This window comes from Macrobrachium nipponense, chromosome 5 (assembly GCF_015104395.2).
Source record: "Macrobrachium nipponense isolate FS-2020 chromosome 5, ASM1510439v2, whole genome shotgun sequence".
In the NCBI taxonomy this organism is placed as follows: Eukaryota; Metazoa; Arthropoda; class Malacostraca; order Decapoda; family Palaemonidae; genus Macrobrachium; species Macrobrachium nipponense.
The window spans coordinates 138,140,376-138,164,285 of NC_061107.1; the positions used below are offsets into that span (position 1 = coordinate 138,140,376).

General features: G+C 33.9%; 1 protein-coding gene across 1 annotated transcript in view; it reads right to left on the reverse strand.

The window, feature by feature from the left end:
• Positions 1-463: 463 nt before the first annotated feature.
• LOC135215670 (N-alpha-acetyltransferase 35, NatC auxiliary subunit-like) overlaps positions 464-23,910 on the reverse strand; it is a 739,676-nt gene continuing 716,229 nt past the window's right edge. Inside the window, exon 10 of the mRNA XM_064250613.1 lies at positions 464-23,365. Coding sequence (XP_064106683.1) covers positions 22,571-23,365 — 795 coding nt within the window. The 3' untranslated portion in view covers positions 464-22,570. The remainder of the gene's footprint in view (positions 23,366-23,910) is intronic.

A 23,910-nucleotide genomic window follows, 5' to 3' on the forward strand; every position in this document is an offset into this window, starting at 1 on the left:
GTTACGACGCCTATAACACTCTTCTGGGAGAAGAAATATGACACCAAAAATGCAAAATAATCAGTATTTGAAGGTTTTTTGATGCAAAATGCAATAAGAATGCAGTTTACATAGTTTTGAATGCACCCAAAGCATTAAAACTAAAGTGATCTTATGATTTTTGGTGATGTTTTGGCTTACGACGATTTTCGGGTTACAATGCGTCTCAAGAACGGAACCCCCGTCGTAACCCGGGGACTGCCTGTAAGTACTTGGCCAAGGGCCAGGAAATGATAATAAAAAATATGCTGTGGTTAAAACTGGGAGAAAGCCACGCTAACTTTCCCTGAGTAACTCCCTTCTTCTAAGTACATCACCTGTAATGGCTATCAGATTTGGATAGTTGCCCATGACAGACCTACACATGACAAGGATTAAAATCTGGGGAGAATTACAGAAATCCCAAGGCATAGAGAAACAAACATTTTGTTAACAGGCATTCATTTTAAAAGGATATGATACAAAAATTTTCCCTGCTAAAATAGCTTATGATGTAAATTCACCCAACATACCTTTTACAACCTCTTAGATCAACACAACACCTTTAGCACATATCTACATATATAAGTACCACACTGTATTCCTGAAAGATAACTAGGCCAGTTCATTAATCCATATATTACATAACACAAACTGAGAACACTGACTATTGCTGATAATGAAATGGGTTGAAGCAGTAATTAATCATCGATTACAATTACAGAATACTATTGACAAATTTTCTGGGAAAAGCACATTATACTAGCAACAGGTCCCATAATTGCATTATTAGGTTATCTTATCAAGAAAGTACATTAGTTCCACATATAAATTTCTAGTTTGGTAAGGCCTATACACATGCACACACATACACATACCAAATTGGGAGTATAATAAAAATATTTAAGCCAAAGATATAAGTAGGCCTATGAACATCATGAATAAGGTGCATGTGAAATATTTTGGACTTGTGCTCATTACCTACAGAAATTTAAAACAACATACAACAAACTGAGACTAAAGGTAATATTTTGTTAAAAAAGACTAAATGATTTAATAGTTTACAACAGACATAAGTTATAACATGTCTTGCAGCATCGCATAAATTTTTTTGAAAATACTGTACCATTACCTGAAATTAAGACATGTACATGCTGTTATCATGGCAATGGAATCCAAAAAATACTCATACAAATGAGCACAGCAACATTTCAATCCAAAATATACATATATAGTATATGCTATGTGATTAAAATAGATGAGCATAAAAATATATTGAATGGAAAATTATCGTTTATAAGTGATAAATTGGTCACCACTGAATTCAACCTGTAAATTTAAAAGCTGCATCAGACAAGGAAGTAATTAGTACATGCAGTTCCCAGTTATTGGCGATCCGGTTTTGTGTGGCTTGTCTAGCACCAAACAATCACAGGATTTTCGGTGCTGAAATGCACCAATTTCTGGTTATTGGCACTGATACATACCTAACATAGGCGCCATGAACTGTTATTGGCGCTGGTAAGCCCAGAAAATTGCCAACTTACTGTTATTGGCGATTTTCGCTTATAATGCTAACGGAACGGAACAACCGCCGATAACCGAAGACTGCCTGTAATCAACTTTCAATCAGCAAAGTACATTTAAAACTATATCTTTTATTCTTGTAACAATAGCAGTATCCTTACCAACTTTAATTTATCAAGGAAACTAACTATGACTTATTATGTATTAAACATACTAGAGATTCTGGTGCTAATTTAGGTATTGTATGTTTGGGATCCACCTATACAGGTCATCCAGGGAGCAGATTATGGTTTACTTACCTGTAAGTTCCATTCCATCCCAATCATTTCATACAAAAGATTGAACTAAAAAAAATTGGGTTCCAATAGATAATGAAAAAACAGCAACCACTCATAAACAGGAAGCATTGATGTAGATTAGTCGCATTATAAAGGTACTCGATTAAAAAAATCCTCATTTGAGTAACCTGGTTACACATTATAAGAAATAGTCTAACCAGACAAGTGAGTAATTTTTAACTTTCATAGAATTGACCCAAAGAGTTTAGGAACAATGATCATATAGTGTATTGGATATATAATTTTCATATTACATCTTAAAATTCTGATAATTACTCTGTAATTTAACCATACCACTCAGGGAATTTATGCAACTCTCAAGGGGGCTGGCCTGAAGGATTCAAATAAGATAAATTGGGAATATTGGAGATTCTGGCCAAATTTCTTTCAAAGATTTTTTTAAGACATACAATGTTGGCTGGAAATTGGACATCACTAAGATATATAGGACTGTAAGTACATGCAGTCCCTGGCTTGTGATGGGTTCGGCTTACGACGTTCCGAGGTTACAACGCTTTTCAATTATATTTATTAGAAATTATTTCCAGGGTTACGACGCCTATAACACTGATCTGGCAAAAGAAATATGACTCCAAAAATGCAAGATAATCAATATTTGAAGGTATTTTTGATTAAAAATGCATTAAGAATGAAGTTAACATAGTTTAGAATGCACCCAAAGCATTAAAATTAAGGTTTTCTTAGGATTTTTGATGATGTTCCGGCTTACGACAATTTTTGGCTTACAATGCGTCTCAAGAACAGAACCCCCGTTGTAACCCGGGGACTGCCTGTATTGTTTTGCAACTGTGGCACCATAATGTGCCCAGTTCCAAATACAGGCAGTCCCCGGGTTACGACGGGGGTTCCGTTCTTGAGATGCGTCATAAGCCGGAACATCGTCAAAAATCCTAAGAAAACCTTACTTTTAATGCTTTGGGTGCATTGAAAACTATGTAAACTGCATTCTTATGGCATTTTTCATCAAAAAAACCTTCAAACATTGATTATTTTGCAGTTTTGGTGTCATATTTCATCTGCCAGATGAGCGTTGTAGGCATCGTAACCCTGGAAATAATGTCTGAATATAATTGAAGAGCGTCGTAACCTCGGAACGTCATAAGCCGAGACCGTTGTAACCCGGGGACTGCCTGTATTGGTGCCATAAGGTGCCGATAATAGAGTTGTGGAGCCATAAAATAAGTAACAGAGGTGCCATTAACCGGCTATTGGTGCCATAAATCACCAAGTTTCAGTTAATGGCAGTGCCTCATATGATTTGGAATGAAAGGAAAACAGTAGACAACAAAATCTTATTATTGAATGGAAATTTCTGAAGTTTGTTTGTATGGTGTTTTTATGTTGCATGGAACCAGTGGTTATTCAGCAACGGGACCAACAGCTTTACGTGACTTCCGAACCACGTCGAGAGTGAACTTTTATCGCCAGAAATACACATCTCTCCCTCCTCAATGGAATGGCCAAGAATCGATCCCGCGACCTGAGGTGGGAAGCAAACACCATACCAACCACGCCACTGAGGCGCTTGAAATTTCTGAAGTAAACATCCCAAATAAAGAAATTAATATTTTGATATCTATTATGTTATTACTGTAAGACATACCTTTGCAATGCAGCTAAACAAACCAAGAAAGCAAGCTTAATAAAGAAGCTAAGGAAAAAAAAGTTACATGTGTAAATATTGACAGTGTACATTATGAATTCAGGAATTAAGCTCAATTTGTGGGGGTGGGGGGTGGGGGCAGGAAGTCACTGGAAAAAAGTTGCATTCCCTTATTAATAATAAAAAGTAATAAGTATTCTGGTAACTTTTACCTAGAATTACATGTTTTGTGATTATACTTAATTCATCTCAATATGGTTGCAAAACATCACATTTGCCTACCAGAGAATGGTATGAAGATGGGGGGGAATACAGAAAAAAGTAACAGCTCGTCTGGCTGAACCGCACCGGTGGATCCAAGGTAAGCTACAATATTTATCATTAGCAATAAGCACTTCATCACTTGAAACATATACAACTAAACACCTGATAAGCAGATGTTCTCCTTTTTCTTATAAGATATGAAAAATTTTGATACAACATATAAAATTATCACATTTTTTATAGTAGAATTACAAACCCTGTTGTAAACAAAAAATGATGTAACAAAATTCTACTTAGTTATAACATTACTTTAAGCACTAACAGCCTACTGCTTCAACATTTTATTTTTGAAATAAATTTCAGCATTTCAAATATTACAAGAAACATTTAATACTGACAAAAAGAAAAAAATTCTAGTAAATTTGGTCTACCTAGTATGTTGCTTAAAATCATCACAGGAACCTACTCACTGAATTAAATCTCAAACCTTTGTCATTTCATTATTTTATTTACCATCCAATCTCCAATGCAAATTCAGTTACCAAAAGCAATTATGTTTTCACAAGGTTTCATTCAATAAAAAATTTCACTTTATAAAAACTGAACTCATGGTACATATACAAAAAAAAACTTTTGAAGTCAGTCATGTAACAACAAACAGGAACAATTTTTAAATATAATTTTTTATTCTTTGAAAGTGAGAAACTTCAATAAATGCAAAAGAGCAGAAAAATTTGATGTAATATGCTTTATCATTATTTCAAAACGAAGTAATGCTCAAGAAGTCCAAGTACAAGCACGTGGTAATATACATTTACTTAATCATTCATTGTTACTGGTGTAAATAAAATTTAAAGATTTGATAAAATTTACTTTCTAATGAAGGAGAATGTCAGTATTAAAATGTAAAATTTTCATTAGCTTTGATTCATAACCAAAAGCTCTCTCTCTCTTTTCTCTTTTAAATCTAGTTAGTTTATTGCCCAGTACAGTATAGTATTATGCGAGTATCTACAATCAGAGGGACCCTTCTACTCACTATATCACCATTTTCAGTTTTCACTTAAGGAAGATTCAATCAGATGAAAAAAAAAAGTCAAGTATTTACAGGAAGGCATTTTAGTGGTAGTACAATATAGGACACAATTTGAAGGAGCATAAATCTATATTATTCATGATGATGATTATGAAGATGGTGCTGTTTCATATGTGAATGAATACCTAGTACTCAGTAAGTAAAATGGAAACACCCCAAACCTTGTAAACTCTGTAAATGATAAAAATTCAAATCTCAAGCAACAGTGAATCATGGGCTCTCAATATAACTTCTCTCAGCAAGACAGTATTACCCAAAACTCCATATATAACTTTGTAAATACTCTTTATAGCAATCCCTGCTGCAGTAAACCCAAGAAAGAGTATGTACTGTATATGATTATTTTGGTCACAACTATTGTCTTAAGTACAGAACATTACTACTGAGGTTCCTGGTATACATAAAAGAGAAATGTATAGCCCTTTTTCCCTAAAAAAATAAAAAGCCATATGTCATGAGTCCCTAGACTGATCTGGTGTTTGTTCTGAAGGGATATCTTAAAATTGCATAAAAACCAATAGTATATATATATGTGTGTGTGTGTGTGTGTGCAAACAGACATGTTTAAATGCTACAAAACTCAAGGGAAGTTATTTACCTACCATCACAAAAAAGCTGGGATGTAAACATTTACATTATGCTGCCCTGATCAACTCTCAAAGATGGCAACATATGATTAATATGATATCTAGAGCATGTAAGAGTCAGAAAATAGTAGCATGAGCATATATGTGAACACAGTAAATGACAAGAAACATTCAGATGCAACTGGAAGTTCCACTCAGCAATAAGTCTGGTGGATTTAGTTAAATTTAACAAAATTCTAAGAATGAATAAATATGGGCCAGTACATTATGTCACCTTCTTTACAACCTTAAGTTTTTTTTTATAGAAAAACAAAGTTAACTTGTGAGAATGCTGTAACTGAATTATTATTAATGTACTACTGATACATAATTTAACCAGAATATTATATTAAGAATCTTTATCCACATAGAGTTAGCCTGAAGAGTTTGCTTTTAATAAATAATTATACCTTATTTAATGCAGCAACTCCATACAACTGTAATAACTGGATAAACCTAATATGTTGAGAATTATGATAAATTGCTTTCAATACTTTGTTTCCAATACATTAATACCTCATCCTACACCTTTAATTCAAGACATGTGATGAAAGTAAAAAAATTATCTAAACCAAATAAGTCCTCTAAAAAATGACCTAGACACCTTATAAATACCTATAAGCAACCCCATAATAATGATAATAGATGGATATTATGTGTATGTTGTTTGACAGTACATGTACAGTATGTCTTTCTCTAAAGAGAGTGAAGTTGTTCAATTTCTTCATAGATCTTACATGGTTTCTTGATGGTGCCTTTCATCCCTTGAGCATCATCCTTGATGTGTGCTATTGTGAACAATTGGCAATACTGTCCTCCAACTCCAGCTAAGAACAAGCTATGGTGGTCACCTTTTCAACATTTTGTAGTGTTTCATCACAACCACCTTATTTTTCAATGGAACAGCATTATGCTTAGTAGCAGTAGCACAAGTAACTTTCCTTGAAGCCATGGTAGTAATCATTAGACACAAATTCAGTGTAAACAAGAACTGCCAATAATATCTCAAGCACAAGCTTGAATTTGTTGCCAAAATGTAGTGCTGCCAAGTGGCTTTGTTGCTTTTAAATTTCATTCTGTGTATGTATATATATTACATAATAGGTTGATTATTCTGTATACATTACCTGAACTTTTTGTTTTCCTCTGATATGGCTCTATTCTTTTTATTTTTTTGTATTTTTAGACTCGTAGCTGAATGCTGGAATTATGTACGAACAACTGTACAGCATACTGTACTGCATACCCGAACATCATAAAAATAAAGCTCAATTTTCTAAAAAGTTTTGAATGACTTTATACTTTACATTACATTACTGTATATAATCTTAATATTTTAACATTTGTTTTTATGTGATTTGGCACTTTTTCTTATTGATTTTGTTCCTAACCGATATAAAGATTTATAACGTACTGATGTAGGTCAACTTTTATTTTTCCCTATTATTCTTGAGAAAACCACCATTAGGTAAAAAATGTGGTGGTACATATTACTGAACTTGATATACATTGTGGGCTGAAGGATTTGATATTCACTAAAGATATTTTTTATTGTAGAAGTTATTCTGCATTCAAACTGGTTGATGCCGATTAGTCATCAAATATCTGCGAGATAGACAAGAGACCAATTAGGAGATAGGATAAGATTACTTCAGTGGTGTTCTTTTGGGAATGAAGAATACAGAAATTAACTGCTCATTTAATGTTCCAGTTTACTACAGTCAGATTCATTATACTCCTCAGTGCCTAGCATTTACTGATGATGAGGGGTTAGAGAGAGCAAAAAATTATTGAGAGGTAAAGGTATATTTTAATCTTTATAGTAACTGCAGCTTTGGCTGCTTTATCAACATCTTACATATTTCCTTTAATGCCTAAATGTGCAAGGTTCCAACATTTATACCACCTTCATATAGTTTGTGGAATGAAAACTTTTTTGTTAGGAATTTTTATTAAAATATTTTAAAAGATTCACATGCAATTCAAGTCATTGAAAATTACTAATTTCTCTGTTAGTTTCCTGAATGAACTAAGTGCGTATACATTTGGCTTAATGACTAATAGCAAAGATTTAAAAGCAAATGAGTAATTGTCTAACTGAATCAATGTGCACATTCATATCATAAATAAAACATGACAAAACTATGGAAATAGCCTTAACTATTGACCAAATTTTTGACAATTCTAGTGTAAACAGAGGCATTATTTTGTCCAGCATCTTATGTTTTACTGTATTTTGTCCAGCATCTTATGTTTTACTGTATGTTTATTATACTGTCCAAATGCATTTGCATAATTCTTGAATAAATAGTGTAAATACAGACACATGCATACTCAAAATCCTAAGATGGGGGGAGTTCTAGTATTAGGAGAAATGCTGAAATTTGCCAATTCCAAATTTTTGGGCTTAACTTGGAATGGTGATAAATGACTATAAAAATGTCTGATCAAATATTAACCAGAAAAGTCTGTTTTTCCAATTTTCTAGTTAGCTCCCAAAGCTTAAATGTAGGGCATCTAAATAACTAGGACTTCACTGTACTCAACTGATGGGGAACCACAAAACTTTGCATACAAATGAAACACCACTCACCTAACACCATACTGGGCAATATATCACAAGTACAATTAAAGGATTACATTAATTGGGGAACACTTAATTTTATTACTTACATCACAGTGAAAATAAGACTGACCGTTAACATATCATGTACAGTCGAACCTTAGTTTTCGTACGCTTCTCTTTTCATACATTTCGGTTTGAGTTGACTTTTTCTACAAAATTTTGTCTTTGTTATCATATGTATCCTTGGTTTTCATACACTTGGAAACGCTCACCCGGGGCCCACCGCGTGATCGGGTTCCGTATGAAGTGCTCAAACAAAGCATCCCATCTTCTTTCATGACCTATTCTGCTTCCCTGTTCTTTGTTTTTGTGCTTTTTTATTTGAGTGCACAGCTAAATAAGCCATCATGGGGCCAAAGAAAGTTCAAAGTGCAAGCCCTTCTGTAAGAAAGGCAAGAAACACTATAGAATTTAAGAAAGAATTCGTAGCAAGTAATAGAGGAAGTTGCATGCCAATCTCACTGAGAAAATGCCTAGAACAAGCGCTGCTCTTAGTGAATTTAAGGCCCGCAGAGGCTGGTTTGACAAATTCAGAAAAAAGGATTAAGGACATGTTTGCAAAGTGGAATGATGTAATAAATTTCGTGGAGAATTATCATCTCAAAGGCGTTGTTATCCGTCTCCAACATGTTTAATGACAATGCCGTGTTTAACTTTAGGCAAATTTTAAAGAAACAACAGTTTTGTTGTTCAACAGGGGTCCAGTAACTCTCAAGCTGCTCCTAGTGCCAATACAAAAACAGAGGGGAAGCAACCTCAGATAGTGCCAGTAATAAATGAAAAGAAGTAACCCCAAGATAGGTTCTTGATACCTGAAGTCTTTCTGGAGGGAGATTCCCCTCTCTCTCCCCTCCTCTCCGTCTTCCATATGCTAACAAGTGTTTTCCATAAAGGTAAGAGTGATGTTTGTTTGTTTTATGTTTGTATGGTGTTTTTACTTTGCATGGAACCAGTTATTCAGCAATGGGACCAATGGCTTTACGTGACTTCCAAACCACTTTGAGAGCAACTTTTACCACCAGAAATACACATCTCTAACCTGTCAATGGAATGCCCGAGAATCGAACTCCCAGCCACCAAGGTGGCACGCCAATACCATACCGACCATGCCACTGAGGCGCTGTAAGAGTGATGATAAATTTTCATTTATTCATTTCATTAGTCATTTATATTCATTTAACATTGTTTTCTGTATGTAAAACTGTTTATTTTTCCTATAAAATGCATTTAAAAAAAATATTTTTAGGGGTGTGGAACATATTAATTGTATTTACATTTATTCCTTATTGGAATTATTGTTTTGGTTTCCGTACGCTTCGAATTTCGTGGAGGTTCCGGAACAGATTATGTACGAAAACCAAGGTTCCATTGTCTTTACTATTGAAACTTATTGTTTCCTGTTTTCTTACACTATGACTTCAAAAGCTTACAAGGTATTAAAGTGAAACGATCTTTAATCAGATACTACATTTAATATCTGGATAAAGAATGACTTATTTTCTTGTTATGTGGCCAAAGTTTAAAACTCTTCAGTATCTTGTCTAGCTATGCAACATAACTAAAGTGGCAGATGACAGGAAGAAATCACTTTTAAATAGAAAAATAATGAACTAATTATCAGTGTATCTATTTAGTGTATAAAAGATTATTAGTTTTTGTTCTGTGGCTTTTCTTATTTGAAAAGTCTCTTGACTTTATTAACATTAAAGAACAACAACATGGACATAGAGTCTGTTGGACTACTTCTAGATGCAAAACCAATCAGGCAATTATTATCCTCAAGGTTACATACACTGTGAACATTAGGCACAAAGGCAGGTTAATATAATGGCAACACTAATTTACTATTGTTATATTCTGACAATTTGTCATTACCAAATATACAAGCCTTGACTTGTAAACCACTTGTTTATAAATACACAAATTACTAGATATATTACTAGAAAAGGTTATTATGGCATAGAGTGAAACTCCAATTTGAAAAGACAAACGAATCTACAGAAGCAAAATGATTCGCTAAAGGTCCTATCAGTCATCAAAGAAATCTACACCACTGCCAAGCAATTCTACTCTAAATGACAATTACAAGATGCTACTCCAAAAGTCAAGCATATGGTAACTACATAAAAAGCTCAGTTACTTTACACTCATACGTTTACTGCCACCTCAGCATTATAATAAATTCATGCAAGTCAAACTTTTAAAGTTAAAGTTCATGGAAGGAGAACGTCCAAGTTTTCCACAATTATTACAAAATACACCTTTCAGCAGTTCTGTAAAGGAATTAAAGTAATAAAATAATATTTTCCTACCTAGTGTGATACACTGCCTTCTAATAATAATAATAATCTAATAATAATAATAATAATAATAATAATAATAATAATAATAATAATGAAATGTTGGCAAGGTTATTACCAGTTGTACAGATAACTTTGACACTTCTTTAACATACATTGAAAAGCAGTACAATATTTACATACTACAAAGGAAAACTGCACTTCCTTTTCTTGAGAAAATTTTATCTACTTTGGAGCTGACAGTATATAGGTCTCAACATATTTGACTAAACAGTAGGCAACCCAACTCTTACGAACTGAATGGAGCAGAAATAACATAAAGTATGCAAAAATTAAGACATTGTCTCAGAGAACTCAGTTAGAACCTTGTTAACCAAACCTGTAGAAATGAGAAAGCAATATTTTTTCATAAATTCCCAAAGCCTTCAGGCTTTTTTTATTGGTATCTTTCATCTGCATTCCTGTGTTACAGGAGTATATCCATATTTCATATCCATAAAGTAAAATACTATATATACTGCATATTATGGAAATGTACAAATAACATTGGATAATTCACTGGATTTCAGGTCCTTGAATGACTGTACATGAAAAATGAACTGAATGAATGACAAGATGTGAAGTCTAGAATTCTATGAATATATATGGAAGACTACAGAATGCAATAATGATGATAAGAAAATGGAAGAGGTGATGTTATGGTTAGGATGATGAAAGCATGAGATTATCATTGCATAAATATAGTATTCATTATTTCCTAAGAAAGCCAAGCAATAACTCCAGCTTTATTAAAAACTTTACTAGATACTGAATACTAAAGAACTTTAAGAGATGGAACTCAGTAGAAACACTTCAGCAGCAAATGGATAAGATTTTCTCGTGTTAACCTCTTATTACACATTTTACTGTACAGCATATAGAGATATGGGATTAGATGAAAGGCTAAGCACTTTTAAGACAAAATTTATCAGACATTTACACAATGCTTACAATTTGAACCCCACAAGCTGGTATGATACAATGTTTTCAGTGAGCTCATATTTTCATCTGGTATAAGGCCCCAAGGGATACACATAGGTTATTAACATGTGAAAGTAAGTTTTATTATATAAGAATAACCTTGCCTCATTACATGTAAGATGAATAATTCTAATCTAACTGTATATATTCGTTTTACAGATATGCAAGTTGAGTAAAATTTCTTTTGCAATTTTTCCAATATCAGGGATGGACTTAGTTCCTTTGATTATTTCACAAACTAGAACATAAAATTCTATTTTTTAGTTAAAAGATACACATCTGTGACTACCACAGAATTTCCATGTCTTATATGAAGATACTGTGCTCTTGAGGGGAACATCTGTGATTCTTCCATAATTTATTAAAGCAAACAGAGCAAAACTGTTTGAATCATAACACATCACCATCAGAAAAATTGGTGAAATTGGTAACTGTGTACTACTGTTGCAAAACTAGCAAGGAAAAAAAAAAGGGTCATTTAAGCTATATTAGCTTCTAAACTTCAGTAACTCTTATTTATACTTTGTACAATTCTTCCTCCTACAATGAATGACAAGCCACTTTTACTGCCAATACAAAGCTGAACGAACTCCTTATACACATTATGCTGGGAGATGAACTCTTTGCCACATATACTATTTGTTATACTCTTAAATTACTCAATATTAAAGCTTACAAAATTCTTGCGCATAACGAATGAAAAGTACTAAAATGCATTTCATTTCAAAGAAGCAAGGCTTTTGAACATTAATTTCAAATTGCCATTGAAAATTATACCTCTTAAAAACCTTACCCATAAAAATTTTTTATCTGACGAGATATCTCAAAACCATTCAACACCATACATAAAATATCAAAGGTGCTTAAGGAAGGCCTCTAGTAGGTCCACACACTTTGGTAATTTATTTCAAAGCTCTGAAAGGACCAAGTTCTTTATGCTGCTAACTCTAACTTGCTAAATCTTGCCATCTTATATCTAAGATTATATAATTATGATTTTCCTACAATTTTTGTAGATATTTTTCTTAACACCTCTGAAGCACCTTTTTATATGCTCTGCATGTAGCAGATGAAAGGATATGCACAAACAAGGAATAGGTTATAAGAATGACGCCAAGCTCTCTTACACTAGACAATCCCATAAAAGGATTTGAGGTTCCTGTAGAAAAGTAGGCATCCTAAACAATAAGAACCTGAGATTGTGACTGTGAAATGCCATGAAAACTGGTCTGACACTGTCTTGGTTTGCTTCATAAACTTCTAGGGTTCATCAAAGTAAAAAATCTAAGCAAATAACTAGATAACATTATTAAAATTCTAGGTTTTCTCAGTACAAAACAGGTAGGGTTACTACTTTGTATTAACAGTTCTCATGTAGTATCTTTTATTTCAACTAGGAAATGTAGCTTTCAAATCATAAAGCCCATTACTCCTAAGCAAAGCAAGGCTTTCATTTCCATATTTCACTTCTGTACTTGACAACTAAACTCTCATAATGCAAAGTATAAATAAATGTACACATTTCCTTTGAGACTTTAATCTAAAAAATAATTCAGAAGTTTCTATGCAATGGTAAAAACCTAGAACAAATCCTATAGTACACAGTTGACTTCATTTAGGAAGCTATATTGATGTCATTTGAGACCCATTTCTTAAGAACATTGCAATTGTGTCCTGTAAAAGCATTTCCAATAAAAAAAAACTTTTTTTCAAATTATTATATAATAATTATTGTGCATCATGTTTCCAAGTCATTTGAACTTCTATAATCTACATGAAGCTTATTAATATATAAACAGATACCTAACATGAAGATGCATCTAATTCAGGTCTTGTATAAGAAATGTTTTAAAGAATTTGTTCATAAATGCAAACCTGTAACTTTACAATGCCTTAACGACTTGTCTAGACAGAGACTGACAATTTTCTCTTATTAATTCAAAAGCAGATGCAATATGCAGTCTTAAGTTGGCATACGACCACTGCATCCCATACCTGAACCAAGTGTCATTTGACCAAAACACCAATGGTACATGTTTACAAGAGTGCAATCTTTGCCCTAAAAACAGAACATACCCAAGACAAGGGTATAGGTCAGCACTCTTGCTTCTGACAGTGAACGCTAGCAAATGCTATGTGATACCTAGGTGTCTTGTTTCTCAAGGGACAACTAAGAAATACATAATAGCAAATGCTATGTGATACCTAGGGAAAACAAAGGGACAAAGAAATACATAAAAAAAAACTAGGGGATGATTGGTGCTGGTGGCGATCAAATGCTTAGCTTCTGCCAAGACATATACAGTACATCAGTGGACAATGCACCAGAAAAGACTTGAAAATACACATATACAGTTAGCCACAAACTTGCAGACTCATAAATTGACAGCAAGAGCTTGAGAAATCTTAAAAATCCAAGGGATTCCCAAATTTCAAAATTTATATCTGACAAACATCCCACACACACACCAATGGTAAAAACAATACATATAAAATTCCACTTAATACAAAAAAACATTAGGATACTTCACCAATACAAAAAAGCATTAGGATATGTCAATATTTCTATTACTACTGCCCTAAACTAAGCTATTATATAACCATATTTGAAACTGAAACTGTGACTATTCTTACCTACCAGCATAATAAATGCAACTACTATTATATACCAGCAAATGATTGGCTTACTTACTTTAATTCCCCATTTCATAACTGAAACCAGAGAGAGAGAGAGAGAGAGAGAGAGAGAGAGAGAGAGAGAGAGAGAGAGAGAGAGAGAGAAAAAAAAATGTGTTCTTTATTAATTACAGGAATTACATATTTTTTACATTCATCACAGGAGTTTGCTCATAGGTTATAGTATACCTATAGTGTATTATACTACACTAATTCATAGAGGGAATTTGGATTTATGAGAGTTAGGCATTGCAGTAGTACTAACAAGCAGAGAATGAAGTAAGATAAAGGAAGAAGGAATCATGTTTGTAAAAGGGCTATTTCAACATTGATATCTTTTACCATAACTAGTAAAGAACTAATTTGTTTAGAAGATGAAAACATTAAGTACTTGTAATTTTGATATCCTGTGACCCGCAAATACCCACACTGTGTAACTCAGGGTTTCCTTCTTAATAATTTCCAATGCAACTTTGTCTCTGCCTAGAAAGGAGTCAGGGGCATTAGTTACAAAAAAATTGTTACTTGCAAGAACAAATATAATATAGGAATGACAGAAGCACATTCATTTGCTTAGTATATAATACATGAAAAGTCTGGAAAAACATGAGCACTACTTCATACTAAAATACACAAGGCTATTACAAAGTACTGGAAAGCTTGAAACTCCATTAATTAAAACAAGGAAATAATAGAGTTTGATTATAAACCAAACATCACCATTGTAAAATAAAATAATTCCAGGGATTTGGAAGGTTACATTTGGTAAAAAATATCTGGTCCTGAGAAATCAAGTTGCATATGATGACTAGTATAAAAAAAATGGTTTACACAGAAAACATTGGATTACGGCTGAATACATTTCATACCCTTATTTGCCAATATTACCATGTATATCAAATATGATCTAAAATGCACTGTAAGGTTCCATAATAATTATGGTTCTCAATCATTCATTTTTCTATCTAAAATCCTATTGCACATAATTTACATAAAATTTTCCATCTGACTCAACACTGTGCAGGTAATCAGTACTTTAATTATACTTATGCTTGACCAATCAATTTCAATATGGATAGAATTGTTTTAATTTCATATAATACTGCAAACCAAAGTTTTACAGATGTCTTCCTTGCTGGTGATAATTGAAATGAGTTTGGTACAGAAAAATAGCAAATGAAAGCTAGGTAAGTAGTTAACTGGGGGGTTAGTTCTGCACAGAGAAAATTCACACATCTAACATCAACTGCAATATGCAATGCATACCTGCAAGGTCATGAGACAGGAAATTTAGTAGAAAACTTTAAAATATGTAATGTAATTCCTAATATTCCCAAAGGTGAAAGAAAATAAAAACTATTACATATACAAGTCAAACAATATTCACCAGAAACTATTTCCATTTTATGACGCATGTTCTCGGGTTAAGACGTTGATCTGACAGAAGAAATATGGCTCCAAAACAGCAGAATAATAAAAATTTGAAGATTTTTTTTTTAAATGAAAAACTCAATAAAAATGTAGTTTACATACACCATTTTCAATATGTACACCCAAATATTAAGTAAGGTTTTCTCTGGTTTACGAAGATTTTTGGTTTACAATGTGGTGTAGGAACAGAACCCCCTTCTTAAACCAGGGACTGACTGCCTGTAGTGGCAATTTTGTTTGTTAATCTATATACCTATTAAACATCAGATTAGCAAAGGAAGATGATCACTGATGACATCAAAGTGCATGTTACACTTCAGCCTTAGCATATGGGTTCCTTATGCAATAAACAATAGTGCAATGAAATAACTATTTACTCAAATTTCTCACTAAAACAGTATGGTTATAAGTCAGTAACACTGACCGGTAAGATCTCAATTGCAAGTAGTACTACCTACCTAAATACAAATTCTTCCCTAAAAGTTGAATAACTCAGCATAGTATTTCCCTTAATGGACTGAAATTTTCAAGTGTTATTCTGCAGTAAAGGACACAGTTCTTACTATAGTCAGCAAGTAAGGCATTGGTAAAGTTATGGTTTGTACTTAAGGGTTAGTATTCTACAATGAAATTTAAAAAGTCTTACAGAATCAAATGCCAAACATAGGTTATTTTAGGTTTCAATATTAGACTATTCTATGCACTAATCATAGATGACTCATCTAACTTAAATGCTTTCTTAAACCGTTTTCAGAAAGATAACTTTCAATTTCATTCTGTAGATAAGAAGATATTGTACTGATAATTATTGATATTTCTAGTAATAAAATAATTCTATTAGATGGTTGAATTCCAATTATTTTCTCCATATAAATAACATACAAATCTTCCTTTAAAAGCTATATTCATGTCAATGAACTGATACAAGCTGTAATATTTCTTTAAAATCGGATGGTGGGTGACAAGATATATGTTGACTTTGTAACTCATAATTAAAATTCAAAAGTATTCCCAAGAGCATTAATGGGAAGGATCTAAGGCCTGTGGGAATCCCTATAATTCAATACATAATGAAATGAATCAATAGACAGATCATAAAATATAAATTCACATCACTAGAAAAAGAATTGAGTATTTTACTTTCTAGGCCTCATGTACTGTTAATACATCAATAAATGATAATTAACCTCTATGAACATAAAACCCAAAGGGATCATTGTAATAGACATAAAAAACTTCAATTTGTTTAAATAAACTTCAACCCTACCAGATTTCTGAATCCTTGGTATTAAGGATATGCAATGTTTTCAGCAAAGTACATAAATATGAAAATTATGCTCATAGACACCAATCTATTACTTTACTGATGTTATTTTGCCTGTTCAAGTTTGGAGGACAGAGATGTATTGTGACTTGTAAAAAGAGGGGAAGTAGTTCATAATAACAAACTCAATTCATTCGGGAAGTTACCAGTCTCATCTACATCATATCCATTTGGGAAACTACTAGTCTTATCTGCCATCACATTCTTTTTCTACTTTCCATAGCCCTGGAGATGTGAGTGTGTGTGCACTAATCAGATGAAATACATAATGAAAAACACTTTGTACCTATACAAATTAGCAATTTACAAAATATCAATGCTGAATAGGACACTGACTCTCAAGTTGTAATCTTTTCAATGTCATTTGGCTTGAGATTAGTGTCAAGTTGGTAATTAGTACCTATATCTATAACTAACCTATAGATGGGATTGGTTTATAAAGTTTAAGACTCAAAAGCCAATTGTTCACGTAGGCTACCACCGTGGTGTTGTCTGACATGAGAACGACAAAGTAACCCTCTACCATCCCCCGAAATTCCTTCAGACCCAGGAAAGCCGCCTTCAACTCCAAGACGTTGATATGCTGCTGCTTGTCCTCTAAACCCCAAACCCCTGAAGCGATGAGGCCGCCTAAGTGCGCGCCCCAACTTGCGAGGGAGGTGTCCAAGAACAGAAGGAAGTCCAGAGGGAGAGAACGCAGAGGGACGCCCTTCAATAGATTCTGGTCGTCCAACCACCAACGAAGGTCTTCTCTCACTTTCAAAGACAGTGGGACCATAAACAGGGGAGAGTCCTCCGCCGGAGACCAGAATTCCCCCAGTCTCCATTGCAGAGACCGAAGATAAAGACGCCCATGAGGGACCAGCTTCTCCAGGGAAGATAACACTCCCAGAAGAACCTGCCACTGATGAGCTGAGTGATGTGACTTTGAAAGGAAGTTGCGCACCACAGTCTGCAACTTCTCCAATCTCTGATCCAACGGGAAAACTCTTGCCACTGTCGTATCGATGACCATGCCTAGGTAGAGAATCCTCTGAGTAGGTACGAGGTTCGACTTTTCCTGGTTACACATAATTAGGTATTATCTTGAGTCTTCTGCCACAAAACTCTTTGCAGTATGTATGCTCTTCAATCATCATGTCTGCTAAATATGATATTACACAATAAGTGGAGAAAGATCCTTCATAAAATTTTGGGAGAGGGACTTACTTCTTATAAATCCAAGAATTCTCTATGTATGTGTACAGACACTAGACTGCATCATTGATGGCCAACACAAATATAGGTGTTTCTCTTTACTGCACCACTGATGACCAACACAAATATTGGTGTTTCTTTTTAAGTAAAAGAAGAGGTACGTATAATAAATAAATGTCAGGAAGAAATAATTCTGCAATGTAGACTGCAGTTGTTGTCACCCTGAATCAGGTGTATTGTACCCTGATCTAAAGCCACAGAAGGTTGTTACTGTTGTCACATTTCAGTTGGTATTTTAAATAAAATGCCATAAAGTTAACCTGAAGAATAAAGTCTGGCAAAATACCTATCGGTCCCAAAGGAAGTTAAACTGTCTACTGGCTAAATATGGATGTTGTCTTGACTTAGCCTAGGACCAAGTACTGTACTGTAACATTTATCCAGCAATACTACATGCAGATCCATAGAGCTATGAAATCTTGTACACTCACATATCTCAAGATTCAAAAAACTGCTAAGCAGAGTACCATCCAAGTACAGGCCATCCCTGGTTTACGACGGTTCCGGCTTACAACGTTCCGAGGTTATGATGCTTTTCAAACATATTCTTATGATGCTGATCCGATGGAAGAAATATGGCTCCAAAAAGGCAAATAAATCAATATTTGAAGGATTTTTATGAAAAATGCAAAAATGCTAGCAAAAAATCACACTTAATGTATTGGTTATTATCACTTGAATGTCTATCATTTAAGTGGCATAAGTAAAAAAGGAGAAAAATTAGAAAGTATGATGGCAGGTAAGGCAAGATGGTTCTTGGCCTGGAGGGAGGACATCTCTCTCATCTTTTAATACCTCTTCACCTTTTACAACTAACAATTTATCTCTTAGGCCAAGATCTGTGGTGTTGAGAAATGGCATCAGCAAAAATAACAGGCTTATTGTCAAGTGAAAATTTTTGATGAAGCAAAAGTCTTTCTCATCACATATGCGAAGATGATTAGTCACATATAGCATAGCCATGACTTTACTACAAGGATCGAGGATTAACATATACGTATAACTGAAAAATTATGAAAATATTCCTGATACACAAAAAAAGAATTAAGTTATGGAAAAGTGCTTTGGAGCTAGATGAGTTTTCCTGAATTGCTAGGAAATCACATCAATAATGAAAGACTGGCCCCTTGTCTATCTGCTCAAAACATACAGCCGCAACTTCTCAATCCTTCGTTATGGTTAAATATAATATACATCAATACATGAAAAAGAACAAAGATTAAAATACTACCAGAAAATTTTAAATAGAAGAGTTTTGTCTAATGGCCCTCACTATCATGTATACTTTAGGAAAACTAAGCTAATATAATTATAGTATCATATTCCACAAATGAAAATATTGGGGTTGAAGTGCAAGGAAAACAACTATACATACATATTTAGAACTAACTCCCTCACACCCTCCAAATGCACAAACACATTTATAAAAATTGTTCTCAAGCATGCACTTTTTCACATCATATGAATTCATCCATACCAACAAGACATAATATATTTCACAATCCTTTCCAAACAATATTTCTAGTAAACTAAATAGGTACGTATTCTTAAAATTTATTAGTGTATGATAATACAACTCATCTTTACAGTAACTGTTAACTAAAACCATAAAAGCATATTGAACACAAAAACTGAACAGAAAGTAAATTTTCTATTTATTTTCTAATCATTTGTTTAAATGTAAACCCACTCCAAGTACTGAAAAACAGTATTCCCATTTTTTTAACCAAATTTTTATAAGTTCAGTTTCCATTCTAGGAGCTAACATGCAATAAAAGCTTTCTGTTACATGAACTGTAGGTCCTGACAGAGGAATGCCACGAGAAAACACATTAATGACTAGAAAAAGAGTGTCTGTCTCATACATTTGAATTTATTGGAGGTCACCTGCTACCTAATTACAGCGTAGTTTTTGTAAGGAGTCTTTCTTACAGTGGCCAGTCTATGACTTTACAGGCAGTGCAAAGGTTCTCTACAACGTTCCTTCAGTCACAGCTGCACTTCTTTCTGCTTTCTACATTCCATTTCTTCCCTTTCTCATCATCCATTTGTTCAACAATTACTTTTTGTTTCTATTTTCATCTCTCCTTCAAGCCAGTCCTATGAGTCCAGATGAGTGCCACAGTGATCTGGTTACAGTACATTGTAAAAAGGATCTAACTAATTTCATCATCCCTAAAGCTAGCCTAATGTGTGAAAAAAATGCACTGCATATGATTTTGCTTGTTTATCAACAAATTTACAGCTCTATTTAATGCATGTTCCTCTTAAAGGCCTGAATAAGAAATAGTACCTCTTGATATCCTTAACGTATAAAGAACTTACTCTTTAACTGAGTACTATCAACTGTCTTTTAGTGAAACTATGAATTTTGTCTTTTGGAAAATCTATGTATTTACTTTTAATGTGTCATATGCACAGTAACCATGTAAAATCTTTTGACTTTTGTATGGTACATCTTGTTTAAGGTAGAATTTTCAAGAGAGAAAAGAAATTAAAATCACAAAACACAGTTAACACAACCTCCATACAACACTAAGATCCCTAAATGCAATATAGTTCTCAAAGACCAGTCTTTCTATATAAAGGCATGAATGACTTTAGAAAAGATGCTTTACCCCCATTGATGAATACTGTTAGCAGTGTTCCAATTAGGCTCATTCAGTGTGGTGTCCCTTCAGGTCCTAGCTTTGTAACTTTCTACTTTTCCCTTTACATTTGTTCTCTTCAGTCTTCCTATAACTGTTACAGCTCTTTTGTATTACCATGCTCCAATATTCACCTATAATTCAAGAACTAATCCTTTGGCCGAGTCATCAAGGAGTCTAGGAATGTGGCAGTGACCAATTTAGATACATTATTAATATACCGTGGTCCCCCCATATTCGTGGGGGATGCGTACCAGACCCCCCCGTGAATAGTTAGAACCCGCGAATGTTTGGAACCCCTATAAAAATGCTAAAAACAGCCTATTTTGTTAGTTAAAACTCACAAAAAAAACCCCCAGGAATTTGTGGATATTTACCATAGAAAAATACCGCGAATAATGCAGGGAAACGTTCCCGAGAGAAATCTGCGAATGTGTGAGTCCGCGAATCTGGAGAACGCGAATACGGGGGGTCCACTGTAATTTCTGACATATCATAAATATGTCTGATAACTGTGTGGTTATTAATTTGGATCAAATAAATAATATCCAAACCAAAGAACACGGTCTATTTAGGCTTAACAAACAAATGTGTACTGCATTTTGATTTCCCCTGAAAAATAATATGTGAACTTCTAATATCATGCTTCTAAAACATATATGTATAAGCTCAATATTTATTATAAAACATGCTACAAAAATAATTATTGAAGAATTATGAAGTTAAATTAAGTATGAAGTTTGGGAATACAAAATCTGATACTGTCCTACAATTATTCTTAAAGAAGAATAAGTATAGCTTAACGAACAGGGACTACAGTTTTGGGAGTTTGTTTATGAGGTGTTTAGAGAATTGATAGCTAGGAAAAGCAAAATTTGCCAATTAAAGTTTATGAGGTATCTAGAAAATTGATAGCTAGGAAAAGCAAAATTTCCAAATAACAATAATAAATAATCTTTCTTTGTGTTCCAGGAACATTTACAATGAAAATGGCAAGGAAAACACAAACATACTAAGCAAGATCTATAAAGTGTATAAACAACATTTCTATACATCATATAACTATAAATTTAATCACAGCACAGTTTGTCCTCTCATTTCCACTGAATTGTCTGTGAAGTCCTAAGAAATAAAAAATGGACAAAAAGCTTAAAAAGTATAACAATCACTACAATAACAATATAAAAATTACTAGTGAATGAAAACTTAAGGGACTGTTCATAACCTTAAACAGAACTTACTTTCAATAATGTCTTTTCTTTCTAATACATACATTGAATAGAAAAGTACATTTAGAACGATTTGACAGCATATCAGCTCTTGTTGCAAACTTACAAACTATCTCCGATTAGATCACTTGCTTAAAATTTTTTTTTTAATATTCCTACTTTTCCAACATAACAAATGATTTTACCATTGTCCAAGAGAATATGCTTCTGACATCTAAATTAGAAGCTAAATTCTTTAACCTTCAATGTGACCTGCATGTTTGGAAACAAATAAAATATCTATATTATCATCCAATTGCATTTAACCAATTACTTTGCAAAACATGTCACTAAAATTTCAAACACTGTCAACATACACAAACCATTCATTCTTCCTCAATGATTTGGTTTTCTCCCGTGCCTATAAAGAGAAACATTTTTTCTATGAAATAGTTACAGAACTATTAATAACTATTCTGTTTCTGTGAGAAAATATTCTTTATCATTTTTGTGCAAGTTTACTTACTTTCCTTTAATTCTTTGATGGGAAGAAGTTCCTTGGGAGACCTCTTCCTCATGACCTTCTGCTAAATCTTAATTATTGGAAAGCAAGGATGTGTAGTGAAGTCAAACTGTGGCCTGGAGGGATCATCTGCTTTGTGTCCTCCTTCCAGCAATTTCATGACAACAAAGTTAGTTTTCACTACTTTCAGGAGTTGTTGAACCTCAGTGCTTGGAGCGTGAATCGTGTCCATTAGTGTTCTAGCCTTGAAGAAATGGTTTCTAGCATCATGGTACAAAGTAGCAGGAGAAACTGGCTGGGGGAAGTTGGACAGATCAGTCATTGATAAGAACTGGTCGTAATGAACTGCTGGTGGGGTAACAATGACACTAAATGGAACAAACCTATGCTCATACCTAACTTGCTCACTGTCAAATTCCTGAAGAGGAAGTTTTACCTTACCTGCTTCTCGTAGACCTACCATAGCTTTGTAGTACCCACCACACATGTGCTGAAGAGCCTGGTAGTAAGTGATCTCTTTTCCATATGGACGATGTTTCTTTTTATTTCTGTTTTTGTTCTTGGAAGATCTTCCACTCTTGCCACTCTTTGTAGTTTCATAACCATCCTGTTCAAGGAGCATTGCATCTGCACGAGATAATGCACTTACTAACCAGACATAAACAAACTCATAAAGGTACCAGTATATATAATGATACTCATGGACAGCATACAACTCTAAGGTGAATCCGGTGAGTAAGTACTTGATCATGAGTCTTAGTGTGTGGTAGAGGACCCAAGTTCCTAGGTAAGCAAGGTGAGGTCGTGGCTGGTCACTCTTCAGCAACACATTATGAAGATAAGCATCAACTTTATCAGCCTATGAAGAGAATAAAATTTTTACAAAACCAATTCTATGTTAAAAAACTTCTTTCTAATTGTAAAATACGGTACAATGAAATTATCTACCTATAAAATCTTGATGAACATTGTATTATGGACATTTCAATTGTCACCTTAAAATAATATAATCATACAAAAATGATATTGTTATGATACAATAAAGTTTGTTCATACTTACCTGGCAGATATATATATAGCTGTATTTTCTGAAGTCCGACAGAATTTTAAAAACTTCCGACACACGCAGTGGTCGGCCAGGTGGTTAGTACCCATTCCCGCCGCTGGGAGGCGGGTATCAGGAACCATTCCCATTTTCTGAATCCCACCTTTGGAGGTGGGAAGGGACAGAATAGAAGGATTTTGGGAAACAAATGCATGCAGATGATTTACATCTTGGTTCCACCTGTTAGCATAGCTGACTTCGTGATTACTGTCACCCAAGTCTGCTTCTGCTTTACTAGAGTTGCCAGCGAGGTAGAGACCTATAAAGCTGGTGCACTCCAGATGATCTGTCAACGGGGG